The 18,624-nt window shown below is 38.2% G+C and overlaps 1 protein-coding gene across 4 annotated transcripts; it reads left to right on the top strand.

The window, feature by feature from the left end:
* The first annotated feature begins 295 nt into the window (after positions 1-295).
* IMPA1 (inositol monophosphatase 1) lies at positions 296-16,334 on the top strand. Of its 4 annotated transcripts, XM_067290586.1 has the most exons (10): positions 296-354; positions 2,202-2,275; positions 3,186-3,319; positions 6,748-6,852; positions 8,142-8,187; positions 8,328-8,436; positions 9,198-9,306; positions 10,841-10,992; positions 11,458-11,598; positions 15,431-16,332. In XM_067290586.1, exons 2-9 carry the CDS (start codon positions 2,213-2,215, stop codon positions 11,574-11,576), a joined length of 837 nt encoding a protein of 278 aa, XP_067146687.1. In that variant the 5' UTR covers positions 296-354; positions 2,202-2,212; the 3' UTR covers positions 11,577-11,598; positions 15,431-16,332. The 4 variants fall into 4 exon arrangements, with proteins under 4 accessions (XP_067146687.1, XP_067146688.1, XP_067146686.1 ...); XM_067290587.1 differs by lacking the exon at positions 11,458-11,598 and having other exon boundaries at positions 15,431-16,334; XM_067290585.1 differs by lacking the exon at positions 15,431-16,332 and having other exon boundaries at positions 11,458-13,377.
* The last annotated feature ends 2,290 nt before the right edge of the window (positions 16,335-18,624 follow it).

Below are 18,624 nucleotides of genomic sequence, written 5' to 3'. Positions count from 1 at the left end.
AAATGCCTCTTCATCTCACCACACCCAATTACTTCTTAGAAAAAATGTCTATGTCGAAAGCCGCTCCTAGCGCTGCCTCACAGGCGCCCGCCTCACGGCGCGGGCACGGAGGAGGCGGCGCGCAGTGACCGTTACCCTCACCGAGGGCGGAAGCGCGCGCCTAGGGCGCACCGCGGCGCCCGCGCAGGCGCAGCGGCGCCCGCGGCGCGCGGGGGCAGGGAGGCGGCGGGGTTAACGCCTTTGCTGCCGGCGCCGCGCGCGGCGGCCCGCGCCTGCGCAGTGGCTGCGCGGGTGGCAGCGCTGCGGCTGCGCGCCTCAGTGCGAGCGGCGGCGGCGGAGCGTGGCGCGGCAGCGGTGAGCCTCCTCCTGCCCGGCGGCCATTTCGGGGTGCCGCGAGGGGGCTGCGCGCCCCTGTCTTCTCCGGGGCGCTCGTAGGGTAGGGCGGGCAGCTCGGCGGGCGCCTCGTAACGCGCCTGCTCCGCCTGAAGCCGGCTCTTCTGGCCGCGGATCGGCGCCGGGCGGCGGCAGCGCCTGCGTTTCAGGTGTCCGGGAAGGTCGTCGCTTGCCCGTGCAGTAAATCAGCTCTGCTTATTAGCGAAAAAGAGAAGTAGATCAGGGCCGGGGTCCCCACTGGCGGGAGCCCCGGCAAGGGCCGCTGTGTGCCGGCGGCCCCGGGCGTTACTGCTCCGTGCCGCTGTGGCCCGTGTCTGCTTCGGGATCTCAGCCCCTGCTCGGGAGGCTCAGCACCGAGTTTGGGGGCAGGCTGGCCATGTGGGCATCCAGAGGAGACAGGACTGAACTGGGAAAAAAATCCCTTTCTTCCAGTAAACGTAGACACTAGTATTTTACTAGAATAAATACTCTGATGCTCTTTTGGTGACCCTTTAAATGTAGATGATTTTTGATCATTCATGAAGCTCCCCCGTTGAACAGGATGTTGATCTGCGCAAGGCACCATTAGTGCTGCCAGTGCTTTATGGAGAATAGGGTAGTTTTATGTAGTGCCATTCGTACCCGGTTCTGTGTCCTGACAAATTATTTGTGTCTTTCCGTGTTACAACCTACTGTAAAAGCTGTGATAGGTAAAGCAGGTTATCAGTATAATTGAGGCATCATACCATTTGCATTTTACATAGCTTTTTTAGCCATCTCTAGCTGTGTTATGTCCAAGAGTCAGAGAAGCTAGGTCTATTGGATGAGTACTGTGGAACTGGGAACTCCTGGACCATGTTGACTGCAATGTCTTTTTGATGCTTTTCAGTGCTGATTTTGCATGCTCATGTATCTAATCTGTGTGAATTTGCAAGTGTTACAAATCTGGTCCTCACTTTCCAGAGACTGAATCATCTGAGTAGGAACTATCCAGAAGGCATCTGAAAGGGCTAGGTCTTGAAACGGAAGAGGTTCCCCAAATTCAGAACACCATAGTGTCATTAAATGAGTTTGTGGTGTATTATGGGTATATTAGAAAGACCGTATGATACACTGGTTTGTATTTCGTATCACTCATGCAAGTAGAGATGCATACAAGATAAGGTAGCTTACATTGCTTCATAGTATTTAAGAATGTAAAGAACACCTTAAAATAACTGGTTTCTTGTATCTTTTTAATGTAGGATCAAAACCATTTCGTAGTTGTGTTTGGAATAAACCCCTAGAACAAGGCACAGAGGAATAAGCCACAGAAAGGATAGATTTTGGTTTTGCTCCCCTTTAATTTAAAATAACCAAAGTCATTTAAACCATGCTTAAAATAGACTAAACTATGCCTGCAGTCCTCTGCAATAAGTTGTAGTGAAGATTCCAGTGTTTTTTAAGCAAACAAGCCCTAAGCTGTACTGTGTATCTAAAAATGTCCTTGTGTGTAACCACACTATTGCTTTTCAAAGACTTCATGTGCACTGAAGTCCATGCCTAAATGTAGCATTTAGCAGGCATATTTCTTTCAATGTTGAGGGTCTATATCTGTTGATATTTTTATGTTATAAACATATTCACAAAATGTAGGAAAAAATCTATTAAACCAGACAAAGTTAAAAAAAATTTTTTAAATCAGCTGTTTCACAGTGAAGAATAGGACAAACATATATTCCAGCAAAGCAAAAACATTGCAGTCCAGGGGACTGGAGTCCAGGGGGGAGTAAAGCAATTAGAATTTGTAAAAATATCCATGATCATTTATACGTTAATGTATCTCTTAGGCTAAGGAAAGATGGCTGATCCGTGGCAGGAATGCATGGATTATGCAGTTGCTTTAGCAAGGAAAGCTGGAGAAGTAAGTATAAACTATTTCTAAATAATAATGTTATTTATTGAGAATAATATATTTACAGCTTTTAAAGGAGTTTTGCTGTTAGATATTCCTCTGTGGAATATTCTGTCAAAAATATAAATTAGCACAATCATTCAGTGATGTTCAAGATCATCTTCCCTGTTCTCAGCTTAGTTAATTTAAGAAAACAATTTTACATCTTTCTTTGGAGCAGAATCTGGTAAGAATAAGAAAGAGAGTAAGAATTTCTTAGAATAAGAAAGAGAACTTGCACATCTCAGTAAAGCCTGGATGTAGGGTTGATTAGCAGATGTTCACTTACTCTTGGTAGTTCTGCTGGGTACATTTGAATGCTATTGCAACAGACAAAATGGCACATGTACAGTTTGGTTCCCAGGAGCTGTACAATCTGCAGAACACAGTAGTGTAGAAGCCCCTCCAACCATCTTATTAAGGTTGACCCTCACAAAACTTTGTCTTAGTTGTAATAAAATTATTTTCTGGGCTGTGAAACATAGATTCTTAATCAAGTCGATTTTCATAGTTCTTCAATTATAAATGCATGGTCTGGCTAAAAATAGCTTACTTAAGCTCAGTCTTTCATGTTTCATTCAGCTTATTGATGTTTAGATACATCAGTTTAAAACATGTCCTAACAAAATGGAGCTCTCTTTCATCTACAAATGGATCTTCCCATAGTACTTCGTTTTAAGGCTTTGTAAAAGTTTGTACTAGTAGAAGTGAGGGATAGATGCAGGACTGAGCTCCTGCAATTAAATCCATTTTGTGTCAATACTTGTGTTGTGTTTTGTGCATGCAGTTTAGAAAATTACAGTAAAAATGATGCTCAGTATCTTGGAAAAATGAATATTTTCCGTACTGTTTATGAAGAAAGCTTTTTTTCTTTTAACAGATAATCCGTGGAGCGCTCAAAGAAGAAATATCTGTTATGACTAAAAGTTCACCAGTAGATCTAGTGACAGAAACAGATCAAAAAGTAGAAAACTTCATCATTTCTTTGATAAAAGAAAAGTATCCTTCTCACAGGTACAGCTTCTTATTGATGCATTTTTGATAAAAAAAGGGGTGAGGTGACAGGAAGAACAAAATGGAAAGTTTCTGATTTTAATGATAACATTTCAATATGATTGACATGCTAGAAGATTACGGAATGCTCCCTTAACGTCGTTGCATTAAATATTTCAGAGTAATTGTGGGTCAAAGTTTTGTCCAAATGCTTCCATATCAATTGCTGGCTAATTTTGCAATTAACTTAGAGGACTGCAGTAACAAAGAAATTCAGGCATCCAGGGGTCCAGGTTCTACTGATATGAGTTTAACTTTGCTCAAAGCTCATGCTGAAAGTCACCTCCAGTTGAGCCAACTGTAAATAAATTCTTGTTCATTTGTGTTGGGGAGTCAAAGGTGGCTCCAAAATACCTGGAACCCAAACTTCTCTTTTGTTTCCTGTAGAAGCTAGCATGCCTTGAACATCCAAACAGAATAGATCCAATGGTACTGAGTGGGCCTTTAGTTCTGGTTAGCAAGTCTCATGCAATATAAGAACATAAAATTTTCTAGAAAGAAAATGGGATCTTCTGGATCTGCATTACTGAGTCATACAAAATTTTTTTTTTTTTAATTGTTCAACCTTTCTTTTTTTTTCAGAAATAAATTTCTTCTTGGAGGATGAATTGTGTATTTTACTTAACTGACTTTCTTTCCTATTTTGATATAATGGCTCAAGTTTAGTATAGTTTCTTTAAGATGGGTTTGCTAATTTTTCTGATATTTTCTTGGAGATGTCATCATTGCAGTGTATGTGAAATATAATAAATACATATAAAATTAGAACAATGGAAGTGATGCAAAATATCAGTAACCAACCAAATCTGTGTAAACATAAAAACTAGTGGAATGACCTTGAAATAGCAGTTTCTATGACATTGATAAACATTTAAAACATTTTAAAACCTTTTTTTAATTGGATAATTGATATCACATTAGACATACTTCTGTTGAATTTCTCCTTCTGTTGAACTTTTTATTCACCTGAATAACTTTTCTGTCTGTCTTTACCTTCAAGATCAGCTGCTTTTTGGGAACATTGTTTCGTTCTGAGTGATTATCTTATCTTTCCCTTCTAGAGTCAAACATAAACTCCTAATAAATATTAAAGACACTTTGTTTCTTTAATTTTAACAATTCTCCCATCTTACCAATTCTTGAAGGAAAACAATATTCTGATTCTGTTATAGACTTTTCATGGGCTGAGTAATATGTTAATAACATGCAAAAGGTATAGAAGAGAATTCCACACACTCATACTCATTCCAGTAGTTTTTCAGTTCAAAGCAAATAGTTTCATGATCAACAAAAATCATGAAATTTAGTTTCCTGTGGCAATGTTATGTGTATTCCTTGGATGTAGTAGTATGGTAGAGCATACGCTCTGCCCTCCAAGAGGAGCTCCACTTTGGATTTCATCCCTTTACAAAGTCACCTATTTTTGTTACAATTGTAAAACTATGGGTCTGCTGCTAAATGGGGCAGAAGGCATAGAACACTTACTCTTGATGGAGGAGGGTCAGGTTAGGGAACACTTAAACTGGACATAAGTCCATGGGACCTGATGGGGTGCCCCCATGAGTGCTGAGGGAGCTGGCCGATGTTATTGTGTGGCCAGTCTCATTTATCTTTGAAAGGTCATGGCGATTGGCAGAGGTTCCAGAGGACTGGAATAAAACAAATGTCACCTCTGTCTTCAAAAATGACAAGAAGGAGGATCCAGGAAACTACAGGCTGGTCAGCGTGATCTCTGGGAAGGTGATGAAGCAACTGATCCTGGATGCCATTTCTGGACATGTGAAGCACAAAAGGGTGATCAGGAGTAGTCATCATGGATTTATGAAGGGGAAATTGTGTTTAACCAACCCGATAGCCTTCTATGATGAAATGTTTTGCTTGGTGGATGAAGGGAGAGCAGTGGATGTTATTTATCTTGACTTTAGTAAGGCTTTTGATGCTGTCACTTGTAACATCATTTTAGACAAGCTGATGAAGTACAGGCTAGATAAGGTGGTCAGTGAGATGGATTGAAAACAGATTGAACTGCAGGGCCCAGAGGGTTGTGATTAGTGGCACGTAGTCTAGCAGGAGGCCAGTCATTAGTGATGTACCCCAGTGGTCGATAATTGGTCTAATACTGTTTCACATCTTCATTAATGACCTGGACAATGGAACAGTGTACCGTCAGCAGGTTTGCTGATGATACAAAACTGGGAGGAGTGGCTTATGCAGCAATGGTTGTGCTGCTGCTCAGAGGAACCTCAAGAGGCTGGAGAAACAGCCAGAGGGGAACCTCTTGAAGTTCAACAAAGGGAAGTGCGGGGTCCTGCGCCTAGGCAGAAATGACCCCAGGCACCAATATAGGCTGGGGACCGGTCAGCTGAACAGCAGCTTTGCGGAGAAGAACCTGGTGGTCCTGGTGGACAAGTTGACCATGGGCCAGCAATGTGCCCTCATGGCAAAGAGACCAATGGCATGCTGGGCTGCATTAGGAAGAGTCAGCAGGTTGATGAAGGTGATCCTTCCCCTCTACTCAGCACTGGTGAGACACATCTGGAGTGCTGTGTCCAATTCTGAGCTATCTAGTACAAGAAAGACATGGACATACTGGAGTGGGTCCAGCAACGGGTCACAAAGATGATTAAAGGAGGTTGAAGCATGTCTCATATGAGCAAAGGCTGAGAGAGCTGAGGCTGTTTAGCCTGCAGAAGAGAAGGCTCAGACAGGCTCTTATCAGTGTGCATAAATACCTGATGGGGGAGAGTAAAACAGATGGAGGCAGACTCTTCTCAGTGGTGCCCCGTGACAGGAGAAAAGAGGTGACAGGCACAAACTGAAAAACAAGAAATTCCGTTTAAACATAAGAAACAACTTTTTCACTGTGAGGGTGGTTGAACACAGGAACAGGTTGCCCAGAGAGGTTGTGGAGTCTTCATCCTTGGAGATATTCAAGACCCAACTGGACTTGGTCCTCAGCAATCTACTCTAGGTGACCCTGCTTGAGCAGGGGGATTGGACTAAATGTTCTCCAGATGTCCCTTCCAACCTCAACTGTTCTGTGATTGTGTATTCTAGCCAAAAAGTTGATGATGCTATTACTGGAAGAAAATCCTAAAATCTTCAATATTTTGAATGTTAAGTTCCATTAATTGAATTAAAAAATAAAGATCTTTTTCACTTATTATGCATATTTCTGACATCATAAATATTGGTAGAAGCCTGTTCAGTTACTATAGTTGATACTTTCCAGCCAAACTTTTTATTTCTCAACTTTTATATATGTATACTTGATGATATAAAAACTACATGCGACTTTCCTTTAAGAATTTTAATTTCAAGGACAGTATTGTAATTCAGACATTTTGAACAATTTTTTCATATTTTTTTTAATGTGTTTCCTACTCTAGTTTCATTGGAGAAGAATCTGTTGCAGCTGGAGAAGGCAGCATTTTGACAGCTAATCCCACATGGATTATAGACCCTATTGATGGAACTACCAACTTTGTACACAGGTTCAGCTGTCATCTTTTATGTTAGCAACTTAAACTGATTACCTTTTTTGTTTCTCCAGTTCTGTGAAAGTAAGGTTTTTTCACTTTTAAATTGCTTTAAAAGCGATACCATGAACTCATGAATTGTCACAAATTGCTGTTTGCTGTTAGTTGAGTACCATTTGCAGTATTTGTTATCATATTAGTATTTCTGTAAGTATTATAATACTCTAACCAATAGCAGATATTTCATAAGAGACCTCTACTATACAGCAGGAGTCAACAGCCTTTGGCGCAAGTGCCAAAGATAGGTGGGCAGATTTTTAACAGTAATGCAACAGGACTGGGAATTAGGAGCTGCAGCATCTTCAGAGAGGTTTTGCTGAGAAGCAATAACAGCTCCAGTTCCTGGCTTCTAATAAATTTTAAATTCACTGTGATCTAGGAGCTGCTACTATGAAGGAAAAACAGATATCACTGGCAAACTGTCTAGTGGTATTTTGCATCAGGGTGAGGAAGGGATTCTCAGAATAATGCTGACCGCCTGTTCCCTGACTCTTTGAGGCATAGTAACTTTGGCCCTGATGAGCTTCTCTGAGCATACCTGATTCCAGTATTGGAATGACTGCTGCTATATGTCACACAGCTTTAAACGGTTGCCAAATCCTGCTAAATAGCATGTTTGTTTGAAAAGCTACAGGAAAGTAATCCGTTCTGCTGAATTTACAAACCTAAAAATCTGTAATTTTTACAGATTGTAATTACAGTAAGTTTTTTTGAACTGCAAGTTTTAAAAGAGTAAAAAAAATCAAATTAATTGGTTAATCACTAAAAACTTAGACTTAGCAAAACCCCACTGCCTTCTCTCTTCCCCCTGCATTCTCCTTTCTCGGTATCTGTCTTCTTGTCCTTTTGCTGGTGAAAGTGGAAAAAGATGGAGAGGGAGATGACCTCATCAGAAGATGCAGGCTTTTTTGACCAGTCAGTATGTTCTTTCTGAGAAAGGTTAGTAGTGTAGAGGCTTGCCGGTTCTTACTGTATTTCTTGGCTAGAAAGTGATGACAGTTCCTAGTCCAAATGTAACAGGCTCAGCTTCAGTGAGTGGAAACTGCAACTGTGATTGGTATCATTTGGTCTGTTTTCACAGTGAATGGTACAAGTTCCAGAAAACTAGTATTTCCTAAATATTTTATGTGTCTTTTTTTAATATACTTGTCATTTAAATGAAGATTGTTTTTATTAAGCATAAGCATGGTAATGAAAGAAGCATAGTATCTCCCTGTAAAATAGTGAAATGTTTTGTTTTGTAGGTTTCCATTTGTGGCAGTTTCAATTGGCTTTGTTGTAAACAAAGAGGTATACTTTTTATTATTTAATATCTAACCAAGCAAAACCAAATTAATTTCTTGTTGCTAGCTATCACTAAGATCTGTATTTTCAAAGAGAGTAAAAGAAAGGAAAAAAAACCCCGAGGTATCTTTGCTGTTTTCTTGCAGATAGAATTTGGAATTGTGTACAGTTGTGTAGAAGACAAGATGTACACTGCCAGGAAAGGAAAAGGTGCATTTTGCAATGGTCAGAAACTTAAAGTATCAGGCCAAGAAGGTAAGCTGAACTGAGTAGCTTATTTTAATAATTCCATATGTTTTGCAAATGATGCATATCAGCAATTTTAGTTTTGGATATATTTCTCTTTCTTAACACATCATTTTGTTTTGCAAATACAGTCTTTTTTTTAGCCATGAGTTATACAGTTTTGAGGAAACAGGTTTTATTTTCTCTTTTATGGATATAACATACTTGCGACCTTTGCAGAATCAGAATCAAGACTCAGCAGTTGGAGATTATATTCCCTGTGTGTCTTTTTAAGTTTGTGTGCTTTTTTATTTTATTCCCTGCATGTCTGTATTCCCTCTGTGATCATTTTTAGAAACCATAATGAATCTACCAAACAATTTAACTTCTTCCAGCTCTGAACTAGCATGGGTTTAAATCTTCTCAGTATCATTGTTGTATACTTACTACCTTATGTAAAGGAAAACCAATGCTTAAATTGGGACCTTTACAGATCTGAGAACTGTTCTAGTTGTTCTAACAATAGAATTTTATATAGCAATGACCTCGGTTAATGTATATACACAATTAAACCAAATTGTGCTTTGTTAACTTTATTTTATCTTTTCCTGTCATTTTTATATAAGAATTTTTTTTATAAATTCAGTCATGTAATATTAAAATACTTCAATTTTGTTCAGTCTGACAAGAAAGCAATGAAGTAAACTTTGCTTGAATTTTACTCAGATACCTAATTACTGTCACTATGTAAGCTGTACTGTTGAAAAAGTGAGGTTTTATTTCCTTTTCAGACATTACAAAATCCCTTTTGGTAACAGAATTGGGATCAAATCGTGATCCAGAGACTATAAAAATAATTCTTTCTAACATGGAAAGACTTCTCAGTATTCCTATTCATGGGTAAGATATTTCTTATTTTTGATGTTTACTGGTAGTGTTAAATATGATCATTTCTAGGAAGAATCAGTTACATTTATTTACATACAGACATTGGATACATTTAATTTCTCAAAAATGAAGTATGATTTAAATGTAATTGTCTAGTAGCTTCTCCAGAGAGACTTTGTGTGTTTAATTTTTTTCAAGCTGGGACATAATCAGATGGTATTGAGAACTGAGGCATGTTTGGTTTTGTAGGACTAGAAAGTATTGTATTTTCTATTCTAGTTAAAAAATTGAATGCAATTTTGTGTATTTTTGTAGAAACACACATGGAGTAATAGGAACTGCATAAAGAACAGCTATGTTAAGTTAGAGCAGCTATATTAGATTACTTAGTTTTCTTGTAGTAAAGAAAGAACTTTTTTTAATACATCAGGAGACAAAAGTAAATCTTCCTTTCAGCTCTTTCAGCTCCATATAAATGTTTGAATTTATCCAAGTAGTTGAAATTGTCCACAAACTAATATTATTTCAGTTACATTCCCTGCTTCCTTTCTCCCAGATAAACCAAAGCCTACATTTCCACAAGCTGTTTTGTGTCTAAAGATGGTTTCAGAAGACAATTGTTTGTTATTCACCCCTACTCATGTTTCTGGCCTAAAAGGGGTTTCAATTTTACTCCAGGATTCTCAGGATTCTTGTTCTGACTCTTAACTTCTAGACTTTTTGTACTTCCAGAAAAACTTGTGAGGTCATTAAAGAATATATGCTAAACTGTAAATAGGGAATACATTTTAGGTATGTTGTAAGTTAAACTTTGAAATTTTACTTGTAAAAAGTAAATTGAAGATTAGAGTTGAGTTAAGTTGCTTCTTCCTGTAACTTAGCTGCCATCAGTTACAATTTAATGTAGATTTTACTGATAATTGACATAATGACAATTATTTGTAGAAGTCACACTTTTGCTTATTAATTACATTAACATTTCCAAAAGTAACTGCAATTTGAAATACACAAAGTTTTGATTAAATTGTCCAGAGCTAATTCATATTGTTAATTTATTATTTGTGATTATTACTCTTAGGTTTTTTGCATGTCAGAGATGCTTACTGACCATCACTAGAGAAATGGGATTATTTTTTTTGCAAGGTTGAGAACAGTGTAGTATTCTACAGTGTAGTTCTAGTATTCAAAAAGCAAAGTAGAGTATCTATTACTTTTTTGGGGGTAGATATCTTCCATAATACTTGTTTTAGGTTAAAAAGTTGTTTAAGATGTTTTTTCACATCTAAAACAAATTTGCTTGACTTTAATATGATTTGTAAACATTATTTCCAGAAATTTGCTATATTCGGAGGACTCTTTAACATACTTGAAAACAAATGGGGAATGGAGTTACGTGCATTTGTTTCACTGCAACATCCCATCACATTTTCTCTACCTCAGTTCATTTTGCCTATGATGCTTTTGTGCTCTATATAGTTTACACAAACAGTGTTTGTGACTGTCTTGGGAACTGCTCTCAATTAAAAAACAACCATATCTCCTTTAGGATTAGAGCTGTTGGTACTGCAGCTGTGAACATGTGCCTTGTGGCAACAGGTGGAGCTGATGCCTATTATGAAATGGGAATTCATTGCTGGGATATGGCAGGAGCTGGAATCATTATTACTGAAGCAGGTGGAGTACTGCTAGATGTATCAGGTAAATGCATGGGCATGCATGATACTCCTGTGTCCTTTTAGTAGTTAACTGGGAGCAAAACATAGCTGAAATGAGAAGGTAGATGCTTTTCAATCCTCCTTCTAAGTTACCATTATTGAGCAGTGTTTCCATCCAGTTAATGGACAAAGAGAGAAACAATCATTTGATCTTAGGCTTACAAGACACTTTTTACCTTCTGGGTTGAGCACCTTGAAAAAAAGTAAAAGTAGCATTACTTCAAAAATAAAAAAGAGTAAATGTACACTGAGGAGAATTTACATGTAGCTCGTATGAGATACCTGTTGAGGTAAAATGCATTTTTATCCAGGGTCAGAACTTGACCCTGGATGATAATACCAGTCTGTTAATGAGTCACTTGCATTGGATTTTTATTCTTGTTTTCTTACCAACTTTTACTTTTTTTCAGGGTATAAGCTAGTTACTTTGCTTGCTTTGATTTTTTAGGTGGACCATTTGATTTGATGTCTCGAAGAATAATTGCTGCAAGTAGTCAAGTTGTAGGAGAGAGAATAGCCAGAGCACTTCAGATCATTCCTCTGAAACGGGATGATGCAACAAATTGAATACCAAAGCTACACCTTAAATGTATTGATACAATGGTTGTCTCATACTCTCATATACTTGTTATTCTATACCGTGAACCTGATAAAAAGATAGATAAATAGAGGGTAGTCTTTCCTTACTGATAATTTAAGGTGTGACTGCAAAGTAGCATTTTGAGATTGGACCAACATGGTGTTGTTATGGAGTAATTCTAAGTAAATTTTTACTGTTAAGTATTTTGTTTCATATCATAATTGCATAAAGATCTGTAAAAAGAAACATATATGCAACTAATATTTTAAGTTTTATATTATACTGGAAGGCATAGCAAGAGACTTTTTTTTAAATCAAAAAAATGTGTAGTTCCTTAAATGACAAAACAACATTTACTGTCTTAACTACAGAACTTCACATCTGGTCCTGAATCCAAAAATACCAAGGCATTATTATCTGTCCAATCTCTCTCCCTTTTTCTCTTGTCTGTTAGTTCTTTCAGTGTCATCAGCCTATCCATTTCTTCAGCTTGTTGCTGTTTTTATAGGTAGATCGCACATTTCCAAACTTTATTCAGTTGGTGTTAGTTTGGGCTCTAATTTAGAGCCTTTGTTACCCACAAGTGTTACTTACTAGTCTTTGTCTTTTTAATCATTGTTGCACCTTACTTTTGGTAGATAAACACAATCTATTCTTTGGTCTCTTATGTGCCCGCTGCATTGGCAAATTTATTACAGTAGCAAAGTAATAGATCATTGTGATAAAAAAATAGGTGCTTGTCCCAGGAATAAATTCTGAGCATACTGCCTATCAACAAATGGTTTTACATGAAATTAAAATGAAATATGATTGGAATTTGTTCACTGGAATCAGCTGATATTAAGTCTTCTGTCTTATACTTGTCAGGTATAATTTCTATTAATCTTGTTTGGGTATCTCCATGGAGGAGAGTATCTCAAAGTTTAAGGAATCCTTAAAATCTAAGAGAGTTTTCAGTATATCAGAGCTCTGGGAAAAAAAATAAGCTAAAAGTCCAGGTTTTTTACATTATTTTTTGTGGGTATTGTCAGTGACTGAACAAGATCAGGTTTCCATTGTGTTACATTCTCTAAAGGTACATAAGAAGATCCATACCTAAACCTAAAGAGAGAAATCTAAGAAGTGTTAGTAATTTAATTCTTGGTGTTAATTGTTCCAAATGCACAAAACTATACTGTGGGTGGTTCTTTGCATTTTTGTGTTCAAGCTTTTTAAAAGTTTCAGAGTACTGTTCAAATAAGTAGTGCACTTTAAAAAATTATTTAACTTAATCAGTTTTTGCACTGTTTTCTGTGTCTAAAGTTTTCGGAAAAAGGTTGTTTAATTTTGATGGTCCACTCAAGACATGGCAATGCTTCAGAAAATCTGGCTTTATGTACTGCTGTTTCACTATTTGTTTTTATTTTGGAAGATGATGTTCTCTGTCTTGAAGTTCCAACAGATCTCCTCTTATAAATTTGAGTCTTCTGTATCAGTTAATTTTTTGCAGGTTTTGCAAAAATATGTCATTGAAATTGTATCTAATATCAGATGATTAACATTAATGAGATCAGCAACTGCCTGCTCTTCAAAGGTGTTACCAAAAAGCCAGACTTACCTTAATTTTAATTTCAGTTTTACTTTTAAGGTTCCCATTGGCAAGAATAGGAACTTTTTGAGCATTGCACTATAATTTTATTGTTATAATTAATGGGGGATCCTCATTGTTTCATAATAATTAATTCATTAATTTTTAATGTCTGCTGTACCATTTCTGTGGCTGTTGTATAAAATACAAACTATGCAGAATTTTTTTATGTTAAACTGATTTATTTTGTGAATGGAGACATGCCTAAAGATACTTGAGGTGAGAGTACGTGTTTGGAATAAATGTATGCTTTAGCAGTGGCAGCTCCAGATGCGCTTCCCTGCTTGACATTCATCAGAGTTGGATCCCAGCATCCTGGATTTATGGGCTTTAAGCTTCCTCTCTCTGTGTACAAATTGAACATTTTTTCTTCCTGACCTCTGGTGTACATAGATCATGAACTATTATGTCTGTACAGAAATGGGGTTTTGTATACAGCTACCCTGTTTTTGAGAGTCAGTATTCATACATCTGCCTGTGAGATCACAACAGGTTAATCATATCCATACTCAGAGCTCTAACACTGTAGATTCTCTTGTCTGTAGTTTACTTCTGAGGGATATCAGCTGGCTGAAGCATGTAGCTTCCTCACTGTTTGGTTTCCTAATGCTCTTTAAGGGAAAAATTTATATTAAGTATTATTTCTCGTCTTTGCTTTCTCACTCAGTGTTAGCACTGAAGACCAGCCTAATTTTTTTTGTCTCTACAAATGGCAGCCTTTGTAAACTTGGAGTTTGTGTCTGCTTGCTTTCCAACTTCAGTCTCCCTTTCAAGGGGATTGGAGATCCCTGTTGTTTTTCTTTGCTAAAGCATTATTTTCTCAAATAACTCTTCATCTAATACGTGGCTAACTCTTTAGTAATGTGAAAGGACACTTAGCCATAATTATGTTTAAAGGCATTTTATTTTTAGATCTGTGCTAGCCTGCAATTTTGGCAAAAGTTGGAGTAAAACAGAAATAAAGATCACTGTGTAATCAAAATGCTTTTGATAGAATATATGTGAGGGTATTCCCTTTATGGTCAAAACAGTAAAATACCATTTTTGGTGTTGTGAAAGACAGAATGACAGAGTTAATCATCTTAGAATTGGTGTTAACTTTTAACATAATTTAAGATAAAACTATATTTACAAGATAGCTTTTGTTGGGCAATTCATGTCTGAGATAATCAGAAAGGAAAAACAGTTACTGTTGATAGAATACATAGACTGTCACTTAAGACCTGTGAATAGTCCTCATCTGAATACATGAGCAGTCCAGTATATAGGAAGCTGTCTTACATAGCTGATTAATGAACAAAGTGTAACTTCAGCTGGGAAATTCTACCAGAATTTGAATCTTGACTCTGAGTTAAGAAGACTCAAAGGTTTACAATGCAAGGAGGAGGAGATCAGGCAGACAGATTCAACATCTGAAACAAATGAAAAAATCTGAGAATAACTACTGGAAATCAAAAGACTATATGGGCAAATTTAACTGGTCGCTTCACCTCTGCTTTAAGAATTTGAATGGTCACTATCATCACCATAGTTGCTACAAAGCCTGTTGATATACTTAACAAAGATCTTCAGAGCAGGGACGCTGATTTTTAGCCTGAGGTTAAAACAGTAAGTACTGCCTTTCTGAAGACCTTTGTGGCAGAAAACGAGGGGTAGCCCCAGCCTACCAGGATGTCTTTCCACTACCTTTGCTGTTCATTAGCCCTCTCTGTTAACTGATTTACTGACAGTTTGTGATAGCTTTCTATGGCAGACTGCAAAGCTTTGCTCCTTCTTCAAAGCAGGGTGCTCTAGTAGATTCACAGTACTTGGAGAAGCATGAAATATTCCCCAAACCGAATTGATAAAAGGCAACCCTACACAATCCCCACCACCACCACACACACACACTAATAAGTTAAATATGGACTATTTCTCATAGTATCTCTGTGACCTAAAACTACAGTTTTAAGAAGCTTCTAAACAGTCTAATGCCTAGAAGTGAAACAGACATTCTGATTAGATGCAAAATGTCAACTTGTGACCTCTGTGTGAAGCAAGTTAAGTAAGGGAGATCTCTCTCATTCCATAAGCTTCTTCCCATCCTCTCAAAGCCAGCTGTTAATTAAGCTCCTTTCATTACATGTGAATAAAGTAATTGCTTCACAAGCCTGATCCTACTGCTGAAGTGCTGACAGGCAACTTTCTAACACTATGTTATTTTTGGATCTACAGCAGTTGGCGTGACTTCTTTGTTTGCACAACCTTCACACGTCACAAGGGTATTGTCAGTGATTTGACACTTCTGCTAGTGAGACAGATCTCCAGGACGACATAATCCATTACATCTCTGGATTACTGCGTGTCCTGCACCAAAAGTGACAGTGAATGCAGAATGACCAGTCTGTCACATTACCCTCCAGTTTGCACGATCTCCACTCAAAGATCTGCTGTTTCCCAAGGATCAGCAGTAGCTGCTGAAATGTTCTCCACTGTGTCCACTCTCTGCTGTCTGCCTGCTACAGTGATGGGGCAAGCAAAAGCTGCCACACTTAAAGCTATGTGCAACATTTGGAAGAAAAATACTGGAGGAGTGTGCTGAGCTGAGAGCATATTATGCCGCTGTATTAAAGAGCTACGTACTCTTGCTCATTTGAGGAGTATGGACTAGATCTTCCACAGCACGACAGAAATCATTTCCTAGCATAATTCAAGCTACTGATATGCTAAGAATAATGGTGTATGTTCATCCTGTCCCAGGAGCTTAGTTTGAGTTTATGCATTGTCTTTCATACTCATGCTTGGCTTGCACAATTGCAGTTAAGAGTTTTACACTGATTTTTTCTTTACACCAGTGTTCTTGCAGTTAGGATGAGGCCTTCTGTTCACCCACTTAAGTGAAAGAAAAAAAAGTCCAAAATAAACAGCAGTGATTACTACAGCAGTAGGGAAGAACCAGAAGTCTACCCGCTTTTCATGCAATGGAAGATAAAAGTGTATGCTTTGAGATGTCTGTACTTAGCTTAGTAGAGGCCACACTTATTACCATTAAAGCAGTTAATTCAGATGAAGTGTTGCTACCTGGAGTTCTTGGGAGGTAACTATATAGGGGCTCTTCCTCAACTTGCTGTGTTAAATCTCCATACTTTGGAGATCTTCCTTTGAGGTCTGTACTAGTTTTCCTGTCTCCTGTATGTGGAGTTCAGAATCTCAAGAAAATTCATAGACAAAATAAGCTGCGTTCTTTGTTGTGCCTGACTAAACACTAGATGGCAGCCAGAGCCAGGAAACACCAGAAGGCCCAGTGTACGTTTTCATAGACACAATTCCTTTTCCACTCCTCCCTTCATTCCCCCTTTTGCTAGCCATAGTTAAGGTAAAGTTGAATACAACTAGGAGCATATTGCTACTAGTTAGTAAGCATAACTGTACTTCAAATATTGAGAACTTGGGCTCTGTATGTCTGTGTCTTGTTAAGAAAATTGGAACAGGACTTCTATTGTGTCAGCAGCATTAACATTTCAATGTACGTATATTGAAAGATTGTCATATTTGTTACAAGAACTCAAATCTGAATCCTAAAATAAGATAACAGCTTTGATTTACAGAAGCTGTATGAAAGATTAGATTATACTATATTTAAGGCTGTAGCCGTTTATCCTGTGTTTTTGCTGTCATAAATTAGCACATGGCTTTTAGAAGTCTTTTTCTAAACCTACCAGATAATCTACTGGGCATGCATGCAACAATTTGTGTGCAAATGCAACAGCCCTGGGAACACAAACCCAGACACAAATGAGCAGCTTTTTATGATCAGAGAGATGTAACTTTTATTTTCTAAGGAGAACATGGGCTCAGTAAGAACAATATTTCTCCCAAATGTGTTGTGCTGAGTAAAGGAGCCTTACCCGTTATGTCTGCACTGTCGCTGTACTGTACTGAGACAATATTTTTTCAGAACCTGTTCTAGTATGTATAGGTAACTCATCCCCTTATCTCATTCTTCTGCTGCTCAGGATCCTGCGTCTTGTAAACAATTTCTCTGTATTTGAGACTTTGCCCAAGGAAGATAGTGGCAGGGAGATAAAGTGCCAATGTATGATTGACTAAAGGCTCAATATTTATGTCAGCGTGACTGGTTAAGGATTGCCTCAACAGTACTCTTGCCTGCCCTCCCTGTAACACATCTGGAGATGTCCTGCCAGAGCATGCCGTCCGGAACACGCCCAGTGTTAGCACACTGCCAAGCACATTTGCACAGGCTATGGGCAGGCTGCAAGGCACTTTGCATGGTACTAGCAGGTAGCAAAAGGAGGGGTATGGCCAGGAGTGCCTGCAACACAGTTTCAGTACAGACCATAGTGACTTAAAATCACTGAGTTACTTTAGTGTGGGATCAGCATGACATAACTTTCTTCCACGATGACCTCTCTACTGTGATGCAAGGCAGCCACTCTCTCCTTCCTCCAGCTATCCATTGCAAGTTCCCCTTTCAACAAGAGAAAAGCTAGCTCCAGATGTTATTTCTGGCAGTGGGGACCTTGACTGAGGATGAATGGCTGCAGAGAGAGGTCCCAGCTGAGAGGAATGTGTCGATGTGGGAAGAAGGAACCAACTGGGGAATGCACTGGGTGTGTGATCTTGTTGAGGGATGGAGAGGGGCTGGCCGGACATGGCTGACAGCAGCAGGTAGCTGCAAAAGGGACAAGAGGTTCATTTGGGACCAACTTATCCAAGTACCTACAGGGAATTTCTCTAATTTTAGAAAGGTCATTCTTTTCCAGCTCTCATGATGAACAGATAGGGTGCAATCTATATCGTTTTTCTGTATAGCCATATAGAAAGCTTCTGTGTGGCTCTTCCATTTTCCTAAGCTTTTCTAGAACAAAATCAAAAGTTAATTCAAGTTTGTGGGTTAATCAGGAAGACTTTATTTGCTATTAACGACAGAAATCTGCAGATTACTGGATGTTAGCATTGGCCTCTTTTAGGCAAATAGCTAAAAAAATGCTTATTATTTTCACGTCACTAGTGAAAGCTAAAAGTAATAAAAATTCCCTTTATTTCTGCTTCATTATACATGAAATCATGATTGCAGTCCTGAACACTCCTGCAGCAAAACACATTTAAAAGAGAGCAATGGTTAATGTTGTTAGAAATTACTGTTTCAATATTTATTCAGGTATAATTAGCAATGTATTAGCTGTGTGAAAGTAAATTGTATCCCACTTCATTTGTGCACCTTGTTCAGCTCACTATCTTGAAATGGAATTCATAATGATAAACTATCATAGCAGGAAGAGGTTAAAAGGTTTAGTTTTGTAGACACTTAGATCTTAATAGCTGTTTTCACAGAAAGGCAGTGCAAACACTGACATAATGATTCCCATCAAGAGTAATTTGTATATCTGAAGCTGAAAAATGCTGCT

This window comes from Apteryx mantelli, chromosome 2 (assembly GCF_036417845.1).
Source record: "Apteryx mantelli isolate bAptMan1 chromosome 2, bAptMan1.hap1, whole genome shotgun sequence".
In the NCBI taxonomy this organism is placed as follows: Eukaryota; Metazoa; Chordata; class Aves; order Apterygiformes; family Apterygidae; genus Apteryx; species Apteryx mantelli.
Note: the sequence above shows the minus strand (reverse complement) of the source record. Positions and strands in the feature narration are given on the sequence as shown.